This window comes from Antechinus flavipes, chromosome 2 (genome assembly GCF_016432865.1).
Source record: "Antechinus flavipes isolate AdamAnt ecotype Samford, QLD, Australia chromosome 2, AdamAnt_v2, whole genome shotgun sequence".
NCBI lineage: Eukaryota > Metazoa > Chordata > Mammalia > Dasyuromorphia > Dasyuridae > Antechinus > Antechinus flavipes.
In genome coordinates, this window is record NC_067399.1 from 386,905,856 (window position 1) to 386,931,210 (window position 25,355).

A 25,355-nucleotide genomic window follows, 5' to 3' on the forward strand; every position below is an offset into this window, starting at 1 on the left:
AAAGAACTTGTGGCAAGAGCTCTCAGAACCAAGGAAAGCTTACCGGGATATCTTGGGAAAAGACAATAAAGGACTGTATTTTAATAACTGACTGTATTTGAGGTGATTATTGATCTGAACTGAAACTAAAGGGGCCTCCAGAAACCCCCCCAAGAAATCTGCTCCCAGAGAGAACTATTATACTTTAGAAAAGAGAAGAACATTACATTAGGAAGCCCAAGGAAGTTTTTCAAAGCTGTGGTTAATATAAAATGTATTGAAATGACAATTCCATCACTTGATCCAATTTAGGAAAAATAAATGTAGCAAGTTGGATTAAAAAAATATTTTATTAAAACAGACTGGCTCTTCAGATACGAGTCTTCTGCCCAGGCTCTCCCTCTCCTCCATGACAAGTTAGAGAGCCACTTGTGAGATACACTATTTTAGACAGGAACATAATGAATATTGTTCATTTGAGTAAGACAGCTTGATCTTTCTTCCCCACACCTCCAGAGCTGAAACCAAGGGCCTGTCCAGGCTTCAGCTCCCTTTACATAGCATCAACAGCTTAACTCTTTGCCCTTCTAGCCTGAAAAGCAGGTTTCAGCAACCCTGCTTCTGAGTATTCAGCTGTAACAACTTGGCTCATTCCAACAGCATCCCATAGGTGATGAAAGTGGAACTCTTAATTAAAAGAGTTGTCTACCTTCCTCAGCTTCAGAAGGACAATCCCACCAAGCAACAAAGAAACAAGGCTCTTGAAGCATTACCTGCTAAAATGCCATAAGGAGTTGTTCTTAAAAATATTTTGTTTGGGAAAGAGGACTAAAAACTGCAGCTTGTCTCTGAGTCAGGAGGGAGAGAAAAGTGCTTCCTAAAAAGTCCAGCTGCTATAACTGTAGCAAATAGAAAATGTCTTCAGACAGGATTCAATCAGCTTGCAGCTGGAGCAATGACCCTTGCTAATCCTCAAGCAGTGGTATCCAAATGCAGAAACTGAAGGTCTTTGAAGAACACATTCAGCTTCTGTCTATGAATCAGGACTTAATAAGGGACTGACAATCCAGCCTAGAAAGTAGTAGTCTATGGTGTGACCGAAGATAGGTTGAGTGGAGACACCCTGCGTGTAGGTGTGTTGTTAGCAGACAGTGATGCAGGTAGAAAAAAGGGAGCAGATATCTCTGTGGTAGAAGTCTCTCCTTGATTCCGCAACTGTAAGATCTGTCTAAGTAGGGCTTTACCTTCTTCTCGAGTCTGAAACAAATAATGTTACTCAAGTTATAAAAAAGTTAAGCCAATACTTTTTTTAATAAAACTTTTTAATAAAGATATTCCTCAGCCTGACAACCCCCACCCTTGAAAGATAACTGTTTAAATCAGAATCTTGATTTAATACTAGCACTCACATCATTGAACGAACAACATTTCTGTGCACAGGCCGAGGCTTCATCCCAGAGTTTGCATTTAAAGTAGTACTGAGCCAGATATCGGAAAGCAGTGCTCACCTCCAGGTGCTCCACTATTTCCTAAAAAGGCAAAGAACAGAAATTAATGAAGTGACAGTAATAGATGCATTGACTTTTAACTCCTTTGCTTCTGACACCTACCCCACATGAATAGATATCCTGAATGTATTTGATGTAACACTGGGCAGCTTGTTCTGATTCAGTCAACTGTTCGTGGAGTCTGAAAGAAATGGATTGTAAGCATAAACAGACCTCTGAACCAAGATTTAAGCAACACATAATCAACACAGACCCAGAGCCTAAAATAAACTGGACTACATGAAAGTAAAAAATTAAATGTAAACAACCATAGTATTAGCAGTGACCTCTACATTTAATAGTCACAGCCATTAAACAGAATCATTATTTTCCTAATGATAAATATGGGAAGAGTTCTGGAGGAAATTTAACTACAAAAAAACCCCAAAACAAAACAAAAACAAAAAGCCCACCTATTAAAGTGATCACAAGTTATGTGGGTTTCTAAGTTGTCCTGGCTGTAGCAAGGGGCAAAATGACAGCATAGGACAAGTTTTTCTGTTTGCCTTGTTGAATATGTGATTAATTTTTTCCTTTCATCAAACCAACGTACTGCTTGTAAAGTTCTATTAGTTCCTTAGCAGCACCTCACCTACTTAAGAACTTATTCATGATATAGTAATGTGACCTAATTGACCTAAGGGAAAAATCACATTTCTTGACTTCTCACAAGTCCTACAGCTTTAGTATCCCATTAGGAGTACTCCCAGACACTTCCAGAGCATATAGGGCTGAAACACTTAAGAATGTTTGGTCTTTTTTTTACTCACTTTGCTAGTTTCACGAGAGCCATTTTCTCCACATCTCCCACAGCGTAAGCTCTCCAGTAACACTGCCAAAGGGACAAAGTGGTTACTGGAGCCACCCCATGCCTACCAACAAGCAGACAATTACCTCGAGGCTCAGGCTTCAGCAAACCCTGCAGGAGCTCAGGCTGGTGCTCAGTGCAGAAGAACACTTTCTTGTTCACACTGAACAAGTGCCAACAAAGCTCAGGTGGCAAGTACCTGGTCACAGACAACTTTCCACAGATTGTGACCTCCGGCACTGCCTTGCCTGACTGACACTGAACAGAGAACTGCACATGAGCAGGCAAGATATAGAGCCCAGCAAGTACCCTGCTTGAGACTGGCGTATGCATCAGATTAACACCAAATGAAGTCAGAAACAGACCGACCAACCTTTATTAAATTGCAAAAATGTCATGCAATGCTCCAATACCCAACCCCAGGCACCTTTTTGGCTTCCACGAGCTGATTGAGTTTCTCGTAACATTCTCCTAGGGCCACCAGCATACGAGAATCGTTGGGTCTATGAGATAAGGGAGGTTACAGTCAACAGCTATTTGTAACTTCTGTCCAGCCACTGCCACCATCCCAAATCAATGTATGGACTATCCCACTGTTTCAACGTGTTTTTCAAAGGATACTAGATCCTACGTCTTGTATAGGAACTTTTCTAGATTTGCATGTTTTTATTAATCTTAACTGCATGACAGAAGATAGCAGTTTTATATATGCTTAATTTTAAGAAATTTGCCCTGATCCAGATGAAATGACCTATGCAATCATACTACTAAACTTATTGGAATTTCCCAAAGGAAAAAAACTTTAAATGACTCCAAAGAATTTTCAAAGATTTTTGACAAGTCAAATTATTAATTTTGATTCCTTGAGTGCACTATCAGTGTACACTAATTAGACCTGATTTATATCAGATTGTCCCACACCAAAGTGGTCACACTTACCGAAGTTGGTGGGCCCGTCGATAGTAATAAAGGCAGTAAAATGGCATCTTAAGAATTTCATAGGTTTGTCCAAGGCCATACCAGGCTCTGTAGTCTCTCTTGTTTACTTCAATAGCATGTCTGAGAAATGGAAATGTATTGTTATGCATATGAGAATAGATCCATACAATGCTGATACCCACAAAATACTTGTTTCCCTAAGGTAGCCTGGCCTCACCCCAGTATGTATACACACCTGTAAGCTTGAATAGCTGCAGATGTATTCTTCATTTCCATGTACTCATGTCCCATGAGAGTCCAAGCCCCAAGATAGCGGGGATTTAATTTTAGGGCTCTCTGAAAATAAAGGGCTGCTTTCTCATGCTGGGAACGTAAGCTGTAGTAATTACCTGAGAACAACAGAAAATAAGAACTAGAGAGTCACAAATAGAAACTCCCTGGGATAAAAAGAATATAGTTGGAGACAAAACCAGCATTTTGTCTATTTCATCTGGATCAGGGCAAATTTCTTAAATTAAACATATGTAAAACTGTTATTTTCTGTCATGCAGTTAAAATTAATAAAAACATGCAAATCTAGAAAAGTTTCTATAGCAAGATGTAGGATGTAGTATCCTATGAAAAACACCTTGAAACAGTATTTAAAAATAAGAGAAGCTTTGGAGGTAAGACAGGAAAAAGCAAAAGACTAGTGACAGAATCCCAGCTGTCCAGTCAGGGGAAAAAAATGGATAGTGGGAATACCAAATGTGGGTAGGCAGGCTAAAGAGCCATATTATGGCAGTACAGGAGTCAAACAGGAGATATGACTGAAGAGGAATCATCAAAGAATTTGGGTTGGACAATGATATTGGTTAGTGGTAGAGGAGTGAAAAAAAAGGTAAGGCTCCTAACAAAGAAGCCAATTTAGACCAGTGCCTTGGGAACAGATGCAAGCAGGGAAAGATGTGCTGTGGATAGTAGGATCGGGCAAATGGATGTCAGTTTTTCTTTCTTAAAGTCTCTCCACATTTCTTCTCTCTTCAGAATCTCAGACCCTTCTCCCCTCCCTCCCCCCAATCTCTATCACATTCTTTCTTTTAGCTAGTTATATTAGAAAAATAAAAATTTTTCTTATATTATACTTATTTTAGTAAGTTTTTCTCTGTCTACACTGAATTGTTTAAATGGTTAAATTTGTTTTTTGGTCAATATCCATGATTTTAACCCACACTTAACACCACACACCAAGATAAGATCAAAATGGGTCCATGACCTAGGCATAAAGAACGAGATTATAAATAAATTAGAGGAACATAGGATAGTTTATCTCTCAGACTTGTGGAGGAGAAAGAAATTTGTGACCAAAGATGAACTAGAGACCATTACCAATCACAAAATAGAAAATTTTGATTATATCAAATTAAAAAGCCTTTGTACAAATAGAACGAATGCAAACAAGATTAGTAGGGAAGTAACAAACTGGGAAAACATCTTTACAATTAAAGGTTCTGATAAAGGCCTCATTTCCAAAATATATAGAGAACTGACTCAAATTTATAAAAAATCAAGCCATTCTCCAATTGATAAATGGTCAAAGGATATGAACAGACAATTTTCAGATGAAGAAATTGAAACTATTACCACTCACATGAAAGAGTGTTCCAAATCACTATTGATCAGAGAAATGCAAATTAAGACAACTCTGAGATACCACTACACACCTGTCAGATTGGCTAAGATGACAGGAAAAAATAATGATGAATGTTGGAGGGGATGCGGGAAAACGGGGACACTGATGCATTGTTGGTGGAGTTGTGAACGAATCCAGCCATTCTGGAGAGCAATCTGGAATTATGCCCAAAAAATTATCAAACTGTGCATACCCTTTGATCCAGCAGTGTTTCTATTGGGCTTATACCCCAAAGAGATACTAAAAAAGGGAAGGGGACCTGTATGTGCCAAAATGTTTGCAGCCCTGTTTGTAGTGGCTAGAAACTGGAAAATGAATGGATGCCCATCAATTGGAGAATGGCTGGGTAAATTGTGGTATATGAATGTTATGGAATATTATTGCTCTGTAAGGAATGACCAGCAGGATGAATACAGAGAGGCTTGGAGAGACCTACATGGACTGATGCTAAGTGAGATGAGCAGAACCAGGAGATCATTATACACTTTGACAACGATATTGTATGAGGATGTATTCTGATGGAAGTGGATTTCTCTGACAAAGAGACTTAACTGAGTTTCATTGGAGAAATGATGGACAGAAACAGCTACACCCAAAGAAGGAATACTGGGAAATGAATGTGAACTATTTGCATTTTGGATTTTCTTCCCGAGTTATTTTTACCTTCTGAATCCAATTCTCCCTGTGCAACAAGAGAACTGTTCGGTTCTGCAAATATGTATTGTATCTAGGATATACTGCAACATGTTTAGCATATATAGGACTGCTTGCCATCCTGGGGGGGGGGGGGGGGGGGGGGAGGGAGGGAGGGGAAAAAACGAAACATAAGTGATTGCAAGGGATAATGTCGTGTAGAAATTATCCTGGCATGGATTCTGTCAATGCGAAGTTATTATTAAATAAAATAAAATTTATATAAAAAAAAAATTAGCTGAATAAATCATTTTCTATAAATGTAATACTGTATTATAAGAAAAACTGAAAAGTACAAAAATTGCAATTCAGTTGCTTAATAAATGCTTTTAAAAAATTTAAAAAAAAAAAATATCCATGATTTTACTGGTAAGGGAAACTCCTGGTGAGAAAACATCCTCAATCAGTGCAGATCAGATCAGCCGCTATTGCCCTGAAGAATTCCTAGAGCACTAAAAAGTTGGTAAGAGACTTTCATTAGATTACATAGCTGGCGGGTGTTAGAAATAGGACCTGATCCTGAAGCTAATTCTCTTAACTGTACCAAGTACCCTCTTGAATGTTTTAAACATTTCTCTCAAGAAAAAAACAACTTAACTCTAACTCTCACAACTAATTTTTCCAAGGGTCAGAAAAAGGAACAAAGAAAGATACCTCAGGTCCATTCTATTGTCCTGAAATCTGCAATTTGACCAATTCTCTTAGGGATCTGGGCAAAATTGTCCTCACCCCCATTCTACTTTAAAAGTCCTCATTACTAGGACTATTCCATTTTGTGAACTCTCTTCAGTTTGTTTACACCATTCTAATGCTAAGAGATTAAGAAATGAATCTAATACTTTTAAGCATGATCTCAAGGAAAAACGAGGTTTTCCTACTATCATGAAATATAGTGTTTGGATGCTTACCACTTTAACAGAAACACCTATTCATAAGAATATTCATAATTGCCAGGCAGAAGAAAAAAAAAACAACCCCTTCTATTTTAACATGTCTAGTTCTAGGACTGACTTTTTTTGGTTGTTTTTTCCTAGATGAGGATGGCATTTTCCATCCAAAGTTTATTGGAATTGCTTTGGATCAATGAATTGCTGAGAGAAGCTAAGCCTGTCATAGCTGATCATCACACAATCTTGCTTTGCTCTATCCGATGTTTTTCTGGTTCTGCTCACTTCACTCAATTATCAATTCATGTAAATTTTTCCAGGCTTTTCTGAAATCAGCCTGTTCATCATTTCTTACAAAACAATAGTATTCTATTACATTCATATACCAAAACTTATTTAGCCATTCCCCAACTGATGGATATCCACTCATTTTTTAATTCTTTGCCACTACAAAAAGAGCTGCTATAAACATTTTTGCACATATGGGTCCTTTTCCCCCTTTTATGATCTCTTTGGGAGGACTAATTTCTTTAATCCTTTCCCCAACCTACTCACAGCACTCCAATTAAAAAAATGACTTTTACCTATTACACAGCACGTCTCTACCCGATATTTGTCAATTTCACACAGATTATGAGCCAGATAGCTCAGTTCAGGTTTCATGCTCTGAAGGGAGAGAAAAAAATAAATTTGATAACGGAAAAAAGAAATCCCTAGAACGTCTCAAAAAAAAAAAAGTTAAATGTCAGAAAAATTATTAATTCAGTAATATCCATACCCAAATCAGTGTTACTTGATAAAGTCAAGACAAAAGGAAAAACAACTCACCCTAACATAGAGCAAATTAGAGAATGTATCCATATTTTCAATCCTGTAGGGGTCTTGCTTCCTTAATTCATTGAATATAGAAAGGGCTTTGTCAATATCTGCATAATGAAGAGAGTTCAGTAAGTATAGGATACTTCTTTTATGGTTGATATCATTTTAGTACCCTGCCTCACTTACCTCTAATATTGTGATAGGCAACCGCAATTTGGGAAATGATGTACGTGCTCTTAGAAAAGCCCACATCAATGAGAGATTGATATTTCTGTAGGGCCTCCTCTATCAGCTGCAATTCTGTATATATATGAGCCAAAAAAAATTCCTTCATCCAAGTGTCTGGCAAAGACAGGAACTTCAGCTGGCAGCAATTAAGATCCAAAGAAAAGATATATTTACAAATTAGCCATTTATGTTCCCAACTCCCTCCCAAACAACCAACCAGCAGCTTCCTAGGTATCTACTATGGGCTCAGCACTGTATTAAACAAAATAAAAGATAAGATCCCAGTCTTCAATAGTTTTAAACTCTAATTTAAGAAACAAAATCAACATAGAAAATAACAATGATCAACAAAAGACAGCGTAATTAAGTGCTATATTGTAACTGTTTTATACTAAGAAATTCTGAAAAGGGCAAGTTAGGGAAGGCTTCAAGGAGAAGGAAGAACATCAAAAAAAGATTCTGAAGAATGGTTAACATGTAGATGAGAAAAGAAAAGGATACCATAGTGAAAAAACAGTTGGGAGGAAATGAGTCTAGATTGTGAAGAGGACAGCGAGGAAATGAAGCTAAATGGAATAAAGGGTTCAAGCATGGAAGAGGGAGAAATAAATCTCTTTCTCTCATTTATACATATATTTTATATATATATATTCATAATTTATAAATATTTATATGGTATGTATATATAATACCATATATGTATTTACAGACACACATACATATATAGTAGTATAGTTGTATAGTATAAAGATGTAATAGAATTTTCTTTAAAAATGGGAAAAATGAAAAAGAAAAGTCAAAACATTATGGTACTACTGCCAGAGAAAGGAAAGTTGAAAACTGAAAAGCTTATTTGCAAGGAAAAAGGAAGAGTATGGTTTTGGAAATGTTAAGTTTGAGGTAACCACAAAATATCTATATGGAAATATAGAAAGAGCCAGGTGACTGAATCTTGGGTGAAAGAACAGAAAAAAAGATGCAGGTTTCGAAGTCATCAAGAAGCATCTTCACTGGGGGAGAAGAGAAGGAGAGATCCAAGAAAGACAGACAATTCTTGGCTCTTTAAATATGCCAAGGGACAGCTAGGTGGCACAGTGGATAGGGTACTGGTTGTGAAGTCAGGAGGACTGGAATTCAAATCTAGCCTCAAATAATTAATACTTCAGAGCGATGTGACTGTGGGCAAGTCACTTAACCCCAACTGCCTCAACCAAAAAAAAACAAAAAAAAAAAAAAAAGAGAGAGAGAGAAAGCTTGTTGTCAGTCTCCTTTGAGGGAATCTAATAATACCTGAAAAAAAAAAAAAAAAACAGAAATAAACTCTAAAGATAATCTAGCTCTAAAATGCTAAAGACATCAACATCAAAGAAATTATCAAAATTTCCACAGAATTTACAAAAGAAATCCTGGAAAAGCAACTAAATTCATCTAATTCAATTCTTAAGGTCAGAAAAAATATTCCTAAATATTCCTAAAGGCTAAACAGTCTTCTTGGAAGGTAACAAAGTTAAAATACAGAAAAACTCCATATGAAAAAATAATTTTCTAATCTAATTTGAAACTAAGCTAATATTAAACATGAAACAAGAATAGCCACAAATGATCACTAACTAGCCAGCAATCTTTAACTTCAAGATCAGATCTCTATAGTAGCAAAATAATTCAAAAAACATATATGAGTCAGCTACATTAGCAAGCAAAATTTCAATAAACAAATGAAAGGACTAGTTAAATATTCCAGTTAACTAGTGCACAGGATGGAAAATGCACGTGGGGGGGCAGCTAGGTGGTGCAGTGGATAGAGCACCAGCCCTGAAGTCGGAAGATTTGAGTTCAAATCCAGTTTCAGTCACTTTAACACTTCCTAGCTGTGTGACCCTGGATAAGTCACTTACCCCCAATTGCCTCAGCGAAAGAAAGAAAGAAAGAAAGAAAGAAAGAAAGAAAGAAAGAAAGAAAGAAAGAAAGAAAGAAAGAAAGAAAGAAAGAAAGAAAGAAAGAAAACGCACGAGAAAGATTTTCCACAACTTCTTTCTCAACTTACCAGCTTTTTCTGTTTTGTTTTTTTACTTACCATCTCTTTGTCTGTGATCAGATTACACAGCTCCAGCCAGGCTCCCCAGTGTAAAGGTAAAATGTGGGTAGCTTCCACAAAAACATCAATGGCCTCTTTTACCAAGTCCAGTTTCCGAAGCACCACCCCATATCTAGGAAACGAGAAAATCATCAGGGAGAACAAAGCAAAAATCAAGATTTCACATGCCAACTATTATTCAAGTGACCCAAATGAGAGAGTTCCTAAAGTCAGGAAGATGCTAGTTTAAATCTAGCCTCAGACACATAATAACTAAGTCTCTGATCTTAACTTCATTTGCCTCAGTTACCTCATTTGTAAAATAAGAATAATAATAATACCTACTTCCTAGAGTTGTTGTAAAGATAAAAATGAGATATTATTTCTAAAGTACTTGGCAAATCTTAAGACTGCACCAAACATAGTGATTATCATACAGAGCTTTATATTTTACAAAGAACTCTACTCACAAAAAAGACACATGGCACCAGATGCCATATGCAAGTGTAATTGATTTCACTTGAAAGATGTAGAAACTGAGGCTTCTAGAAATTAAATGACTTGTTAAATACCACACAGTCAATGAGAGATAGAACATGGACTCAACCCAAAGTCTTTAGACTTCTGGCCCAATGCCCTTTTTGCTATATCCTGGTGCCTTGCTATGCTGTGCCTCGTCTCACAAAAAACTCAGGAAGGGAAAAAAAAACAAAAAACAAATAAACAACTTCCAATGATTTTCCAGACTTACAGATAAAGGCCAAATCCGTCAAGTTCTCGTGCCTGGTGCTTTTTGCTGAGTTCAACTCTTAGCTCTCTCAGGGCTTCATTCTTCACCTGTCCTTTCTCCAAGGGGCCTATAGACATAAAAAAAATAAAAATAAAAAATAAAAAATAAAAAAAATTTAAAAAAAGCTCTGAAGATCAAACTAGTTTGTTTTATTCTTTTAGGTTAATACTCCCTGTGGCATAAAGTGAAAAGTTCATACTTGCTTAGTACTTCTAGGAAACGATGGCTACAAGGAACCAGTCAACCTTAAATTTTTCTTAATTTGGCTGAAAAGTGAGGCCTTTGGCCACTCAACTCTTACACAGTCCAACAATCATATCCAACACACATCAGTTTGCTAGTTATTTTTTTCCAAAAGGTAAGTTGAGGAACTTCATACCCAAACTGTCAACTGTTTCATCATCCTTTTTCTTTTCTCCAGACTGTAAAGGAAAATAAAAAAGTAAGATTTTACTGTGCATTCTTGTTTTATGCTGCTTTTTTTTAATTAAAGCTTTTTATTTTCAAAACATATGCATGGATAATTTTTCAACATTAATCCTTGCAAAACCTTGTGTTACAATTTTTCCCTCCCTCTCTCCTAGATGGCAAATTATTCTATATATGTTAAACATGGTAAAAATGTTAAATCCAATATATGCATACATATTTATACAATTATTTTTCTGCACAAGAAAAATCAAATAAAAAAGGAAAAAAAAGAGAAAGAAAAATAAAATGCAAGCAAACAACAACAAAAAGTGAAAATGTTATGTTGTGATCCACACTCAATTCCATAGTCCTCTCTGGATGTAGATGGCTCTCTTCATCACAAAATCATTGGAACTGGCCTGGATCATCTCATTGTTGAAAAGAGCCACGTCCATCAGTATTGATCATCATATAATCTTGTTGTTGTCCTTTTACTGTTCATTCTTAAATATGTTTAAAACAATAAAAATTTAGTCTATATTCTTAAATTCTTCATAAAGGCCCTATTCTACTCAAAACAGTATCTCCAATTGCCAATACATATATCTGTCCTATTTTATCGCTCTCTAAAGTTTTGATTATGTATTTGCTCTCAAAAGAATATATATTGTGATGATCAACTATGAAAGACTTGGTTCTTCTCAGTGGTTCAGTGATCCAAAGCTATCCCAATAAACTTTGGACAGAAAATGCCATCTGCATTCAGAAAAAGAATTAAGGAGACAATGTAAATCAATACATGCTGTGTTCACTTCTTTTTTCTGTTTTTTTTTTTAATCTTCCCTATGATTTTTCCCTTTTGCTCTGATTTTTTTCTCCCAATATGATTCATAAATCAATATGTATTAAAAATAAATTTTAAAAAATACATCTTCCATATTTCAAAAAATACTGGTTCTTTTATTTATAAATGCTTTTCTAAAACATTTTTAATATCTTGAAGTTCTTTTGAATAGAGTATCTAAAAGAAAACTATAAAGTCTATAAGTACAATTTTAAAAATTAGTTTAATAATACTATGCTCAAAGCTCACAATTTAAGTGAGTTTGCCAAAAGATGCTCTTTCATGGCTCACAACTTTATTGCTACACGTCAGACAGTTTGAGGGTACATTGTATGACAAGAAAAACATAAAACAGCACTGAAAAGGTCCATTACAGCTTTGGGAGGCCAAGAAATGTGGGCAAAGTGCCTTCAACCAATTTTAACAGCTTTGAATGAAACAAAATGCATCAAATGAGATTTTTAGATTAAGAAAAGCCAGACTACCTTGTACCTCAACAAATATTTCTAAGTTTCTTCTATCACCCTAGTAGGTTATTTAGGAAGCTATTTCAATAAGGAATCCTTTGTCTGCCTATTGATACCACAATTTAAGAGGAACATCTAGTTCCCTGGACTCTCCCATAAAGGCTATAAATATTGTTATTGTATCTTTAAGAGCCAAATGGGATATTGAGGGGCAGTTTGGAGTTACAGCTGTATTATAACTGTCATTCTAGGAGATTCTCCAAAGTCAAGGACAATTTGTTTGGTTTCAATTATGATCTATGAATAGTTCTGAAGAAGAAATACAAAAAGAAAATTAAGAGAAACGTCTTTCTTTTTAGTACTGTCAACTGTTAATTCATGGAGAAACATTGTAAAAACAGTTTTGTGGAGAGTCTATAGAAAACTCGAATTTATAATGCATTCTACAGTGACTGTTAACCTCTGAGGGCTGAAGATAAAAAATTAAAGTATTTTATTCTTGAGAAACTGAATTTAAGAATATGAAGAGAATTCTTGAGACATTAATTAGTATCTTGAGCCAACCAAATGGTAGAATTGTGTTTCTAGGAGAGAAAACAAATCATTTGCCATCAAACTAAGATTACTCTGGCTGTACTCTCTCACAACTAAAATACTGTAAATAATTATCTGTTTTATTAGCAATTCTATCATTAATAAACTATACACCCAGTAACTTTAACATTTATTTAATCCTAAAAAATTAAGGGATGTAAATACAGAGAGAGTTATAAATAACTACTGTTGGGAAAGGAGATTCTTCTGCTTTATTAAATAAGTGATATATAATGAAGAGGGAAAGAGCCTTGAGTTAACTGATAAAGAAAAATATGTTGTAATTTTATTAATAATAAATTATTCAACATCTGTCTGGGCTACTTTAAAGTTCAAAATGAAAAAATATTAAGGGAATGAATCATTAGCAGGATGACTTGACCCTATAAGTAAGTAAAAATGATCCTAGATCCTGCTACATAATCAAAGGAAAACATTTTTTCTTTTTGGTGCCCAATAAGAAAACCACATTAAGCATACTACAGGTGCTACAGCCACAACAACTAAAGACCCAGAAAAATTCTTACTACCAAAGTCCTTGGCATTGTCAAATGATTCAACATCAAAAGCTGGTTCAATTTTTTGTGGCAGTAACGTCAAAGAGGTTGCTATATCCTAAGGACTACAGTAATTTTCATTTGCAAATAAAACATATTTGTGTAATCTTCGCAATTAGAATATGGGATCCTTAAGAGTTTGGACTGTCTTGTTTTTCTGTTCATATCCCCAGCACTTAGAGTAGTGCTTGCATATAGTAAGCATTTAATAAATATTTTTTTTTCATATCTGGTATAGCACTCACCAAGTATCTTGAATACATATACAGAAATAGGCTTTCTGGCTCTTGCAACCACGAAGGAAGTGAGCTGCCCGATCATATTCTTTTACATCAAAGTAGGCCTTGGCTAGAGTGTAAGCATCCAAATCTTGTGCATCTTCCTAGAAAAGACAATTTGGAGAGATGGTTTTTTTCTTATAGGGGAAAAGAAAAAGCTGGGAGAAGAAAAACACAGGTAGTAGGGTGTAAGCAATGAGATTCCAGGTAATACATCTGTAAACTTCTTTATTAATGTTGAAAATTTATGAGACCAAATTTCTAAAAAGAAAATTTCCTATATAGTTTAATGTTAAAGTCATCACTTATATTGACATAAACCAAGAAATATATACCTAGAAAAAACTGAAAATTTGAATACAGGCAAAATCTTTTTGAATTGTCAGATCTTGGCTCTGCTGCTGACTGATATGAAGGTCTTAGAAAAGGGATTGAATTGTTAAAACAATTACCCCAAAAATCACTGTTTGCTGTTAAATTACATTAATTCAAGAATAACAATACCTATTTATGAGAATATTACAAATCATATAATATTTAAGATTAAAGTCCCATATAAATGCAAAATAATTGCTAATTTAAACTATTCTTTAAAATAATTTTAAATTCATTTTTAACTTAAAATAAAAAAAAGTTGATGTATATAACACAAGAGAATTCAATATGAAATCAGAAAATCTCCATTTTTCTTTAAAAACTATGTAATAAATAGTACACATTGTTTTCAAAACTATCTGATGGAGAAAAATAGAAATTAATCTGAAAATTAAAATAGGACTTTATCCCCCCAAAATCAATCTTCCAGATAAGATTAACATTCCTTTTGTCACAAAAGATTACAATTTAGGATTCATGTGAATTTAGTCTAATGGGAGGGAAGAACATTTTTTAATATACAAAATCAACAAAAAAGCAGAGTATCATCAAAGTTTAAAAAGAGTTACAAACAACTCTGAATAAGTTGTAATCTCAGTGTAAACCATGAGAAATTATGCAAGAATAATCAAAAGAATAGTTGTTTTGAAAAGCAAATAGGCTTGAGAAGAAAAAAATGCAAAGAAGAAGAATAAGATGATTATGAGTATTATATTTACTAAGAAAGGAGAAATAGAAAAAAAAAAGGCAAAAAACAATAGAATGGTAAAAAGGGAAACAATCCTAGAGCAAAACTTCCATCACATAGAAGAAAATACAAAAATTGAATTTATTTAAAGGTTATAGAGTTAATAGAAAATATAATTAAATTTAGGATTAGGCAAATGTATACTAAAGTTTAGAGGATTGGTAAAGTAAAACAAGAAAGATGGTACTCTTTCTAAAAAAAAAAAAAAGTCTGATAGAGTCTAACTTTTTAAACTGTGGGTCATGACCCCATATGGGGTCTTGCAACTAAAATGTGATTTATTACCAGTAAATACTGGATTTGAATACCTATTTTATATTCTTATATACACAGCATCATATAAAAATTTCTTGGGCAAAATGTTTGATTCACGAGTGGAAAAAGTTTAAGACACTCAGTGATAGAGAATAAATTAAATTCAAAAGCTATAACCTTCAATGAATTACATTATAAAAAATTTTAAATTTTAAATGGATTAAAAACAATATTTAATAATATGCAACTATAGAAAACCACCTAATGCAGTAAAAGACAAATTGGATGGACTAAAATTTACTATGTTCGCATATTCTCTAAAAATCTAAAAATTGCAGTACTGCTACTGGAAAAAAAAATTGAATTCATATTAGACATCTTAATAAATACACAAGGGGAAACAGAGACAAATAAATACATAAGGGGAAATAGAGACAAGACGGCAGAGTAAAGGCAGGAACTCATCCAACCTCTTCCCCAAACCACTCAAAATTCCTTTAAATGACGACTATAAACAAATTTTAAGAACATCAAAACACTTCAAGAAAGAGAATATTTTCCAGCTGAAGACAATTTAAAAAGGTCAGCAGAAAAGGTCTGTGAGAATCTAGCATGCAGTCCTAGTCTAGGTCACACCAATACAATTCCAGCTCCAGCCCAGCAAGGAAGGACTCTTATTTTAGCACATTAGATTTTACAGCTATAGTAGGCAGGACATTCCTAACAGTTCCAGGGCAGAAAAGAGGGCTTGTGATAGGTCCCTAGAAGGATTTCTTAAAAAAGAGCTGCACAAAATCCCTGAAACTTGGGACAATGCACCCTCTACCCTGAAAACAAAGCCCTAACTTTTACAAAGAGTTTTAAAAGCCAAATAAGAAGCTAGGAAAATGAGTATATAACAAAAAAAGTTTCTGACCATATTAAGTTACTATGGCAATAAGAAAGAGCAAAACATACACACTCACTCATAAGATAAAGTCAAAGCAAAATCCAAAGCCTCCAAAAAAAATGGGGGCGGGGGGGGGGGGGGGGGGGGAGAGGAGGTGGCGCTCAAGCCATAGAAGAACACAAAAAGGATTTTGAAAATCAAGAAGAAGAGACAGAAGAAAAATTAGGTGCCAAAAAACTCAAAAAGCCAAGTAGGAAAATGCCTTAAAAAGCAAAATTTGCCAATTGGAAAAGGAGGTACAAAAGTTCACTGAAGAAAACAATTCCTGAAAAATTAGAATTGAGCAAATGAAAGCTAATGGCTTTATGAGAAATCAAGATACAATAAAGCAAAACCAAAAGAATTATTATTATTATTATTATTGGTCTACATGAAAGTTATAATCAAAAAGAGAGCCTGAACATCATCTTTCAAGAAATTATCAAGGAAAACTGCCTTTCTATTATTATATTCTAAAAATCAGAGGGTAAAATAAAAATTGAAAGAACTTATCCTTCACCTCCTAAAAGAGATTCCAAAATGAAAATTCCCAGAAATAGTATAGTCAAATTCCCAAATTCCCAATTCACAGAGAAGATATTACAAGCATCCAGAAAGAAATAATTTAAACATAGTGGAACTACAATCAGGATAACACAAGATTTAGTAGCCTCTACATAAAAAGACTGAAAAACATGGAATATAATATTTTGGAGAGCAATGAAGCCAGGATTATAACCATGAATCATCTATCCAGCAAAACTGAGTATCATCCTTCAGAGGAAAAGGTGGACATTCAATGAAATAGAGGATTTTCAAGCAGTTGTGATGAAAAGATCAAAGATAAATGGAAAATTTGATTTTCAAATACACAACTCAGGAGAAGCATAAGGAGGTAGTCAGGAAATTGATATCATAAGAGACTTAAGATTTATCTATTTACATTACTATATGTGAGGATGACACTTGTAACTCATTAGAACTTATTATGGCAGTTTGAAAGAATATATATAGACAGAGGGCACAGGTGTGAATTGAATATGAAAGGAAAATACCTAAAAAAAAAAAAAAAGATTAAATTAAGAGGTGAGAAGAATGTAGTGGGAGAAAGGGAAAGGGAGAAGTGAAATGGTATAAATTATTTGACATAAAAAAGAGGCAAGAAAAAGCTTTTACAATGGAGGAGAAGAGGGAAAGGAAAAGGGAAGTACATGAATCTTACTCTTTCTAGAACTGGCTCAAAAGGGAAGTAATATACACATTCAATATGAATATAGAAATCTATCTAACCCTGCAGAAAAATAGGAGGGAATGGGATATGGGAAGTGAGGAGAGTGATAAAACAGAAGGCATATTTGGAGGAGGGAGTGGTCAATAGCAAAACACTTTTGAGGAGGGAGAAGGTAAAAAAAGAGAAAAAAATAGAATGGGGGGAAATACAATTAGCAATAATAACTGTAGAAAAGTTTTTAAAGCAAGCTTCTCTAATAAGGCTTATTTCTCAGAGAGAGAACTGATTAAAATTTATTAAAAAAGAGCCATATCCCAATTGATAATCAAAAGATATATTCTATGCTCAAAAGACTATAAATTCATGCATATCCTTTGATCTAACAATACCACTACTAGGCATGAACACCAAGAGATTTAAAAGAAAAAAAAAAAAAAGGACCTATATGTACAAAAATATTTGTAGCAAGCTCTCTTATCGGGTCAAAATATTGGAAATTGAGGAGATACCCATTAATTGGGGAATGGCTGAATAAATTGTCATGGAATATTATTGTTCTAGGAGAAATGATGAACAGTACGCTCTCAGAAAAAAACCTGGAAAGGTTTTTTGAATTCAAGCAAAAGTGAAATGTATTATATACAAAGTAATGGCAATGTTCTGGAATGACCAGTTTGCTGTTCTCAACAGTACAATGAGCCACAACTACTCTGAAGAACTTAGGATGAAAAATCCTATCCATGCCAGAGAAGAAACTGATTTTGTCTGATTAGATTGAAGCATTCTCCCTCTTCCCTTTCTTCCCTTAACTATTTTTTTTGAAGATTTTTTTTAATCAGGGTGGGGGATCTAGGTTTTCTTTCACAACATGACTTATGGAAGTGTTTTGTAGAATTTCACATGTGATTAATGGGAGTTGGGGGTCTAGAACCCAAAAGTTTTTTTTAAAAAATGTAAAAAATTTGTTTCAAACGTAACTGAGGGAAATATTAAATAAATTTTTAAAAAGAAATAAGAAAATCATGCTTATGACATATCACTGACAATAGAATAGAAATATTAAACATCTACATATTTAATGGCATAGGAAAATTATAAAAGAAAACAAATAATTAATAGTAAGAGATTTCAAAGTGCCCCAATAATGGAGTATTGCCAGCAAAAATAAAGAAGAAATACTAACATTTATAGATGACAAAGAAACTAAATTTAACACATATAGAATAGGTAGAAAATGTAGCCCCCCCCCTTTTGCAAATGAATGAAACATTAACAAAAACAATCTTCTAGAACCTAAAGAAAAAGTTAAGAAATTATAAAATACTAAACTTAGAAATATTGCAATATGGCACATAATGGTTGAGTGACCCTGAACTAGTTCCTTTATCTCTAAGTGCTCTGAGCAACTACTTAAGATTATAAATTGAAGAAAAAGGCTGATCTGCATTGGCAGAGGATGAGGTCATCCAAGAATTCTTTATGTCACTGAAATCACAGATCTAATCTCTCTGCCTTGTTGAGTTATTCTCCATTCTTGAAGAGGCTATGACATCAGAGAGGTGATGCTATGACATGCAAGTGAATTGGATTTAAGAGAGGAAGGGCTGTGCAAGGTCTCCTGTCCCACTTTTCCCTCCAGAGACATCTGAGTCCAGTGCCCATATCTAGATCAAGACACTCGAGATGGCCTTGAATACAATGGGAGACCTAAGCCTTTTTAAGCTAAGATCTTCAACAGGTCTGTTTTGTTTGATTAAGGCTGCACCCATTCAGTAATTAAGGCTAGGTAGCAATTGAAGCAAAGAATCTCCTTTTTCACAGTAGTAAAACCCACCAACATATGTAAGTTTGGGAGGGGAAGACTCTCAGGATTTCTGGCCAAAGCAAAATATTCACATTCAATCTTAATTAAGGACCCCAACAACCAAAAGGGTTTGGCCTGGGACCAACTGTTGGACAATCAATGACAATCAGAGTGGTTTTAGTTTAAGGCATAGTTCTTAAAAAAACAAATCTAGCTGCCCATCAATTGGAGAATGGTTGACTAAATTGTGGTATCTGAACGTTATGGAATATTATTGTTCTGTAAGGAATGACCAGCAGGATGAATACAGAGAGGACTGGCGAGACTTACATGAACTGATGCTAAGTGAAATGAGCAGAACCAGGAGATCATTATATACTTCAACAATGATACTGTTTGAGGACGTATTCTGATGGAAGTGGATCTCTTCGACAAAGAGAGCTAATTCAATTGAGCAATTTCAATTGAGCAAAGATGGGCAGGAGCAGCTATACCCAAAGAAAGAACACTGGGAGATGAATATAAACTGCTTGCATTTTGCTTTTCTTCCCGGATTATTTATACCTTCTGAATTCAATTCTCCCTGTGCAACAAGAAAACTGTTCGGTTCTGCACACATATATTGTATCCAAGATATACTGTAACCTATTCAACATGTAAAGGACTGCTTGCCCTCTGGGGGAAGAGGGTGGAGGGAGGGAGGAGAAAAATCGGAACAGAAGTGAATGCAAGGGATAATGCTGTAAAAAATTACCCTGGCATGAGTTCTATCAATAAAAAGTTATTAAAAAAAAAAAAAAAACAAATCTAGCCAGTAAACCTCAGGACATCTAGGGAGGGTTCAGAGATCCAAAAGAAAAAGAATAAAAAATACAAAAAGGTCACAAAAATGAAGGGGAAAAAAACCATTTGCATGACAGGTGAGGAAGCATCAGACAAATTCTGTTATATGAATACTGAGAATTACTATTGTGCCTTAAGAAATGACAAATATAAACAATACAAATATGAAAAGAAATGCTATAATGATTATAGAAGAAATAAATATACAACTAGAAAGAGGAAGCTATAGTCAGCCTGTTGTGCCACAGTTGCCTTTTATTGTTCTGCCAGTTTCCCTGGTTGCAATCCCCCTTTTCTGCCCCATTAGAACTGAGATAATTAGGGCTATGGAAATCTGACATTCTAGAAAATATGACTCCAGATGTCCTATCTCAGATACCTAATTGGCATTGTTTATAACTCTTAAGTTTCAGATTGGCATGTAACAGGTACTTCATTGATTTACTAACTGATAGAAATAGAGGAATCAGAAAAAGACTCTGGGAAAAATTAGGATTAGATTTAGGGCAGGAAGAGATTTTTAAAATCACTTAAAGATGATGGGCACTGAAGCACAGGGAGATTAAATAACTTGCCTAAATCACACACAAATATCAGAGACAGAAACTATACTACTACTACAAATCTATGCCTCTCTCCACTGTGCCTCCTAGAGACCATTTTACTGAACTTTAAATGATGCACAAGAATTCTACAGGCCATAAAAAAAAAAGGAGACTATTCCAGGCACAAGGTATACTGACAACAAAGGCATAGGCACCTGTTCAAGAGCTATGAGTAGTCTAGTTTAGCTCAATTAGAGCACAAAGATAAGCTAAAAAGGTTTGAGGGGCTTGAATGCTAGCAAAGGAGTTTGAAGTGTACTTAGAGGAACGACTAAATATTATTGAGTAGAAAAGCGAAATAATAGATCTATGCATAAGACTATTCTGAAAGGACACAGAACACGAATGAATATAAATTACTAGGAAGGGATCAGTTAAAATGAGAATAATTAATCCCTGCTCTGCCTTCCCTCACAAAGTTGAATTGTGGAATGGAAAGAAGTTTTAAAGATCAAGGTCTAGTATCTAGTTTTACAGAACAGGAACCTAGAGACAGCAAATGACTGGAGACATGCTTAGCAAAATACAAAAAATATGACAAAATTGGAAGCACTTATGTTATAGAGCAGGGGTCCTCAAACTACGGCCCGCGGGCCAGATGCAGCAGCTGAGGACATTTATCCCCATCACCCAGTGCTATGAAGTTTCTTTATTCAAAGGTCCACAAAATAAAGTTTTTGTTTTTACTATAGTCCAGCCCTCCAACAGTCTGAGGGACAGTGAACTGGCCCCCTATTTTAAAAGTTTGAGGACTCCTGTTATAGAGTAAGAACACTTGCCATGAAATTGTTTAACAAAACCTGGAGAAAGAAAAATTTAGTGGAGACATGTAAGCTGTCTTCAAACTACTCTCCCAATCCAGGGTTTGCTTAATCACCAACTACCTAAAAATAAACCATGCCCAACCTCTATTTCCAACTCTGTCAACCTCACAGTCCTCAAACTTACTCAATCTCTCACTCCAATCTTGACAGCTCCTACTGTGCCCTCTGGAATTCATCTTTTATAGTCAACAAATTTCCTTTCTTTTTGGACCTCTTCCTCTCATACTCCATCATCTTGTTCTAAGGGACACCTGGCTTCCCCTAAAGAATATAACATACCTTGCCATTTTCTTCAGCACTGGTTGAATCTTAATTCACACAACCTACACTGAGTAGCAATGCTTGTTCCCCACTGCTACTGATTTTGTGAATATCATTCAGAAACCTCTTCTTTTGACTTCATTCAATTACAATTTTTCCACCTTACTCAAATCATAATAGTTATTGTCTATAACTCCTAGGTTATTTTTCCTCCATTCTCGAAGAATTCAGCACCTGGCTCATTGTCTTCCTCTTCTTCCTAGCTCCTTTTTTATACTTCTACATTTTTGTTGATAATTCCTCAAACAACCTAACTTCTCAGTCCATCAATTTCAAGTCCCATGACCTACTCTTCCAATCTTCCAAGTCTTCTTCCCATTTTCCAGGGATATTTACATTCTGGATCTCACTATACACATAAGTATCCAATTATACTTTCTTGACCCAAACTTTTGATATTCCTCTAACCACAACCTTCTAACATTCCATTCTATCCCTATACGTCATTTCCCTGCAACCTTTTCTTTAAGAGAGGATACTTGCCAGCAGTCACCCAGCAAAGTGCCCTATAGTTAAGAGTCTTTGCATTGGCTCCTCCCTACACTCTTACTGGAATACACTCTTACTACATTTTCTCATAGAATCATATCTTTCAAGATATAGTTCAAATACTTTACATGAAGCATGATTCCCTCAAACTATGAATGCACTTCCAACCTTGCATATAACATAACATCAGGAAGGTAATATCATGACATGAAAGCGAATTAGATTTAAGTGAGGGAGAGCTGTGCAAAGAAGTCACCTGCCTCATTTTCTCCTCCAGAACCATCAGGATCCAGATACAGATCAGGACAACTAGAGATGGACCTCATAAACGTGTGCATACACACACACATAGTAGAAAGTTTTGGTTTTTTTTCTCTTTGTATCCACATTATCTTGCAAAGAGCTTTTTACATTTTTTCCCCACTACTAACTTCTTTTTGCCTGAGAAAGTTTATGTGACCCTGAGTATATTAAATAGCTATGCAAATCAAACATTTATTAATAATAAATGATAATTTCATGACCTCTACATTCAATTACAAGAACCCATATGGGATCACTAATCAGTTTAAGAAACTAATATCTAGCAAAGTATATGCCATATTTGTTGCTGTTGTTTAGTTGTGTCTGAATTCATATCCCTATGAACTTGTCCATGAGATTTTCTTGGCAAAGATCTGGTATGGTTTGTCATTTCATTCTCCAATTTTAGGCAGATAGAAGTTAAATGACTTGCTCAGGGTCACATAGTTGATATATGAGGTCACATTTGAACTCTACTCTTTATGACTCCAAGTCTACAGCTCTATCCACTATGCCACCTTACTGCTCCTACATGCCATGTACTTAAAAAGTGTTTGCTGACTGACTGAAATTTATGGAGGGCTGTCCATGGAAGAGGAATTAGATATGCTCTAGTAGGCCACAAAGGAAAGAACAAGAAGCATACTAAGTATATGTTACAGAGTCAAATATAGAGTCAACATAAAGACAAAACTTCCTAAACTAGAAGTGTCCTAAAGTAAAACATGATGCTCACTAGATAATGGGAGATCAAAATTTCTAAGTAGAGACTAGATAACCAATGTCAAGTTCAAGATGTAGAGGGTAATCCTTGTAGACTACATGACCTAATAGTCCTTTTTCATTCTGAGTTAGGATTCTCCCATTTACTAGCTGGATGGCTCCGGACATGTCACTTTATTTCTTAGGGTCTCAAGTTTTAGTTCAAAATAAGGAGACTGAGTCAAAAGATCTCTAAGGCCCTTTCCGCCTGTACATTCTATACTATTCACTCAGTTTGCTCCTTTGAGCTTCGCTTTTTCTCATTTCTAACATGGAGACAATACCTGAATTGGTGTCCTTTTTTCCTTAACAAGAACACCACGGGAGATCAAAGAAACGTGCTATGTAAAGGGTTTTGTAAATTCCGGGCCGGGAGATAAGGTCATTATTCAAGCACCTGTACCGGAGGTGGGGGAATACGATGGGAAAAGTCATTACCTCAGTGATGGGTGGAGGCGGCGGCAGCTCAGACAAGGGCAACGGGGCCAGAGAGAAGGCCAGTTCCGAGGCCCTGAAACAGAGAAAGGCCGAGACAGTAAGGCAAAGGGGTATCTGCAGCAGAGGGTCCAGGCCCGCCTTCCCACTCATTATCCTGAAGCCTTACCATTTCCCACTATGTTGCAAACCTCGCTCCCGGCTCAACCCCGCTATCCGGAGGAGCTGCTTCTTGATTTCCCTCAGATCTGAGAAGTCGCTGCAAGTCCCCGAAGCCACCACAGAAGGCATAGATGCCGCCACAACGGAGACCAAAGCAGCCATCTTCCTGGCTCCGTCCCCCTACTCTGGCCAATCACGCGAGGTGATACTTGCTGGCGATCACCTAGCAAGGAGCCCCATGGCTATAGGACACCTCCCGTGACCGATAGACCAATCAGAACTAGGGCTTTAAATCCAGTGAAGAATAGGCTGGGTGAGCACGGAGGCTGAGACCTCTGATTGGCTGGAAATCGTTGAGGCGGGAAAGTCAGAACTAAAAACTCAAAAGAGCCCTGACATCAGGGCGGTAGAAAAAGGAAAAAAGAATCCGGCCCCACCCAAATGGGAGTGAGGCTAGACTAAATCGGGAACTATGATTGGATGCTAGCCTAACTGGTAGGCGGAGCCTCTGTAAAGCTGGTTGGACTCTGAAGGCTTGGTTTGTTCCTATGGCGATGAGAGGCGTGGTCAGAATAAGGGGCGGTTCTATAATTCTGAGAATTTAATTGAGTACTTGGTGTAGTCGCAATTTTTTATCTCGACCTGAGTCTATGACGGAAAGTGGGCTAGTTTTAGACCGGGTTTGCAGTTATGGTTGTAACATGTTCTTCAGAGAGGACGACCACCACTTAATCCAATCCAAAAGACGTTAAGTGTCTACTATATGCCTGACGTCTCCGTAAATATACCGTACAAAAGTCGGCCCTCAAGGAGTTTGCATTAGAAACGAGGCTAGGAAGAGGAAGGGAGATGACTTGATATGTACACAGATGGATAAAAATAAAATAATTTCAAAGGAGAGCACCGCAAACGGCGAGGAAGAGAAATAGGAAAAGCCTCAAGTTGAGTAACTGAACGGAGATTTGAAGGAAGATGAGATTATTTTGTGGGCTTGAGGAAGGAGAAGAAATCTCTTATGTTGGAGGGGATGTGGGAAAACAGGGACACTGATACATTGTTGGTGGAATTGTGAACACATCCAGCCATTCTGGAGAACAATTTGGAACTATGCTCAAAAAGTTATCAAACTGTGCATACCCTTTGACCCAGCAGTGTTACTACTGGGCTTATACCCCAAAGAGAAACTAAAGAAGGGAAAGGGACCTGTATGTGCCAAAATGTTTGTGGCAGCCCTGTTTGTAGTGGCTAGAAGCTGGAAAATGAAAGGATGTCCATCAATTGGAGAATGGTTGGGTAAACTGTGGTATATGAACATTATGGAATATTATTGTTCTGTAAGAAATGACCAGCAGAATGAATACAGAGAGGCCTAGAGAGACTTACATGAACTGATGCTGAGTGAAATGAACAGAACCAGGAGATCATTATATACCTCAACAATGATACTGTTTGAGGAAGTATTCTGATGGAAGTGGATCTCTTCAATAAAGAGAGCTAATTCAGTTTCAATTGATCAAAGATGGACAGAAGCAGCTACACCCAAAGAAAGAACACTAGGAGATGAACATAAACTGCTTGCATTTTTGTTTTTCTTCCGGGTTATTTCTACCTTCTGAATTTAATTCTCCCTGTGCAATAAGAGAACTGTTCGGTTCTGCACACATATATTGTATCTAGTATATA

The 25,355-nt window shown here is 35.9% G+C and overlaps 1 protein-coding gene across 1 annotated transcript; it reads right to left on the reverse strand.

Moving 5' to 3' along the window:
• Nucleotides 1–310: 310 nt before the first annotated feature.
• Nucleotides 311–23,846, reverse strand: CDC23 (cell division cycle 23). The gene is given in 17 exon segments (XM_051978470.1): nt 311–1,236; nt 1,389–1,508; nt 1,590–1,668; nt 2,297–2,358; nt 2,762–2,837; nt 3,274–3,393; nt 3,509–3,662; nt 7,110–7,191; nt 7,354–7,451; nt 7,531–7,708; nt 9,647–9,779; nt 10,398–10,503; nt 10,816–10,858; nt 13,555–13,577; nt 13,580–13,691; nt 23,514–23,586; nt 23,680–23,846. Coding segments are annotated over 17 exon segments (1,785 nt in total). The 5' UTR covers nt 23,835–23,846; the 3' UTR covers nt 311–1,065.
• Between the last annotated feature and the right edge of the window lie 1,509 nt (nt 23,847–25,355).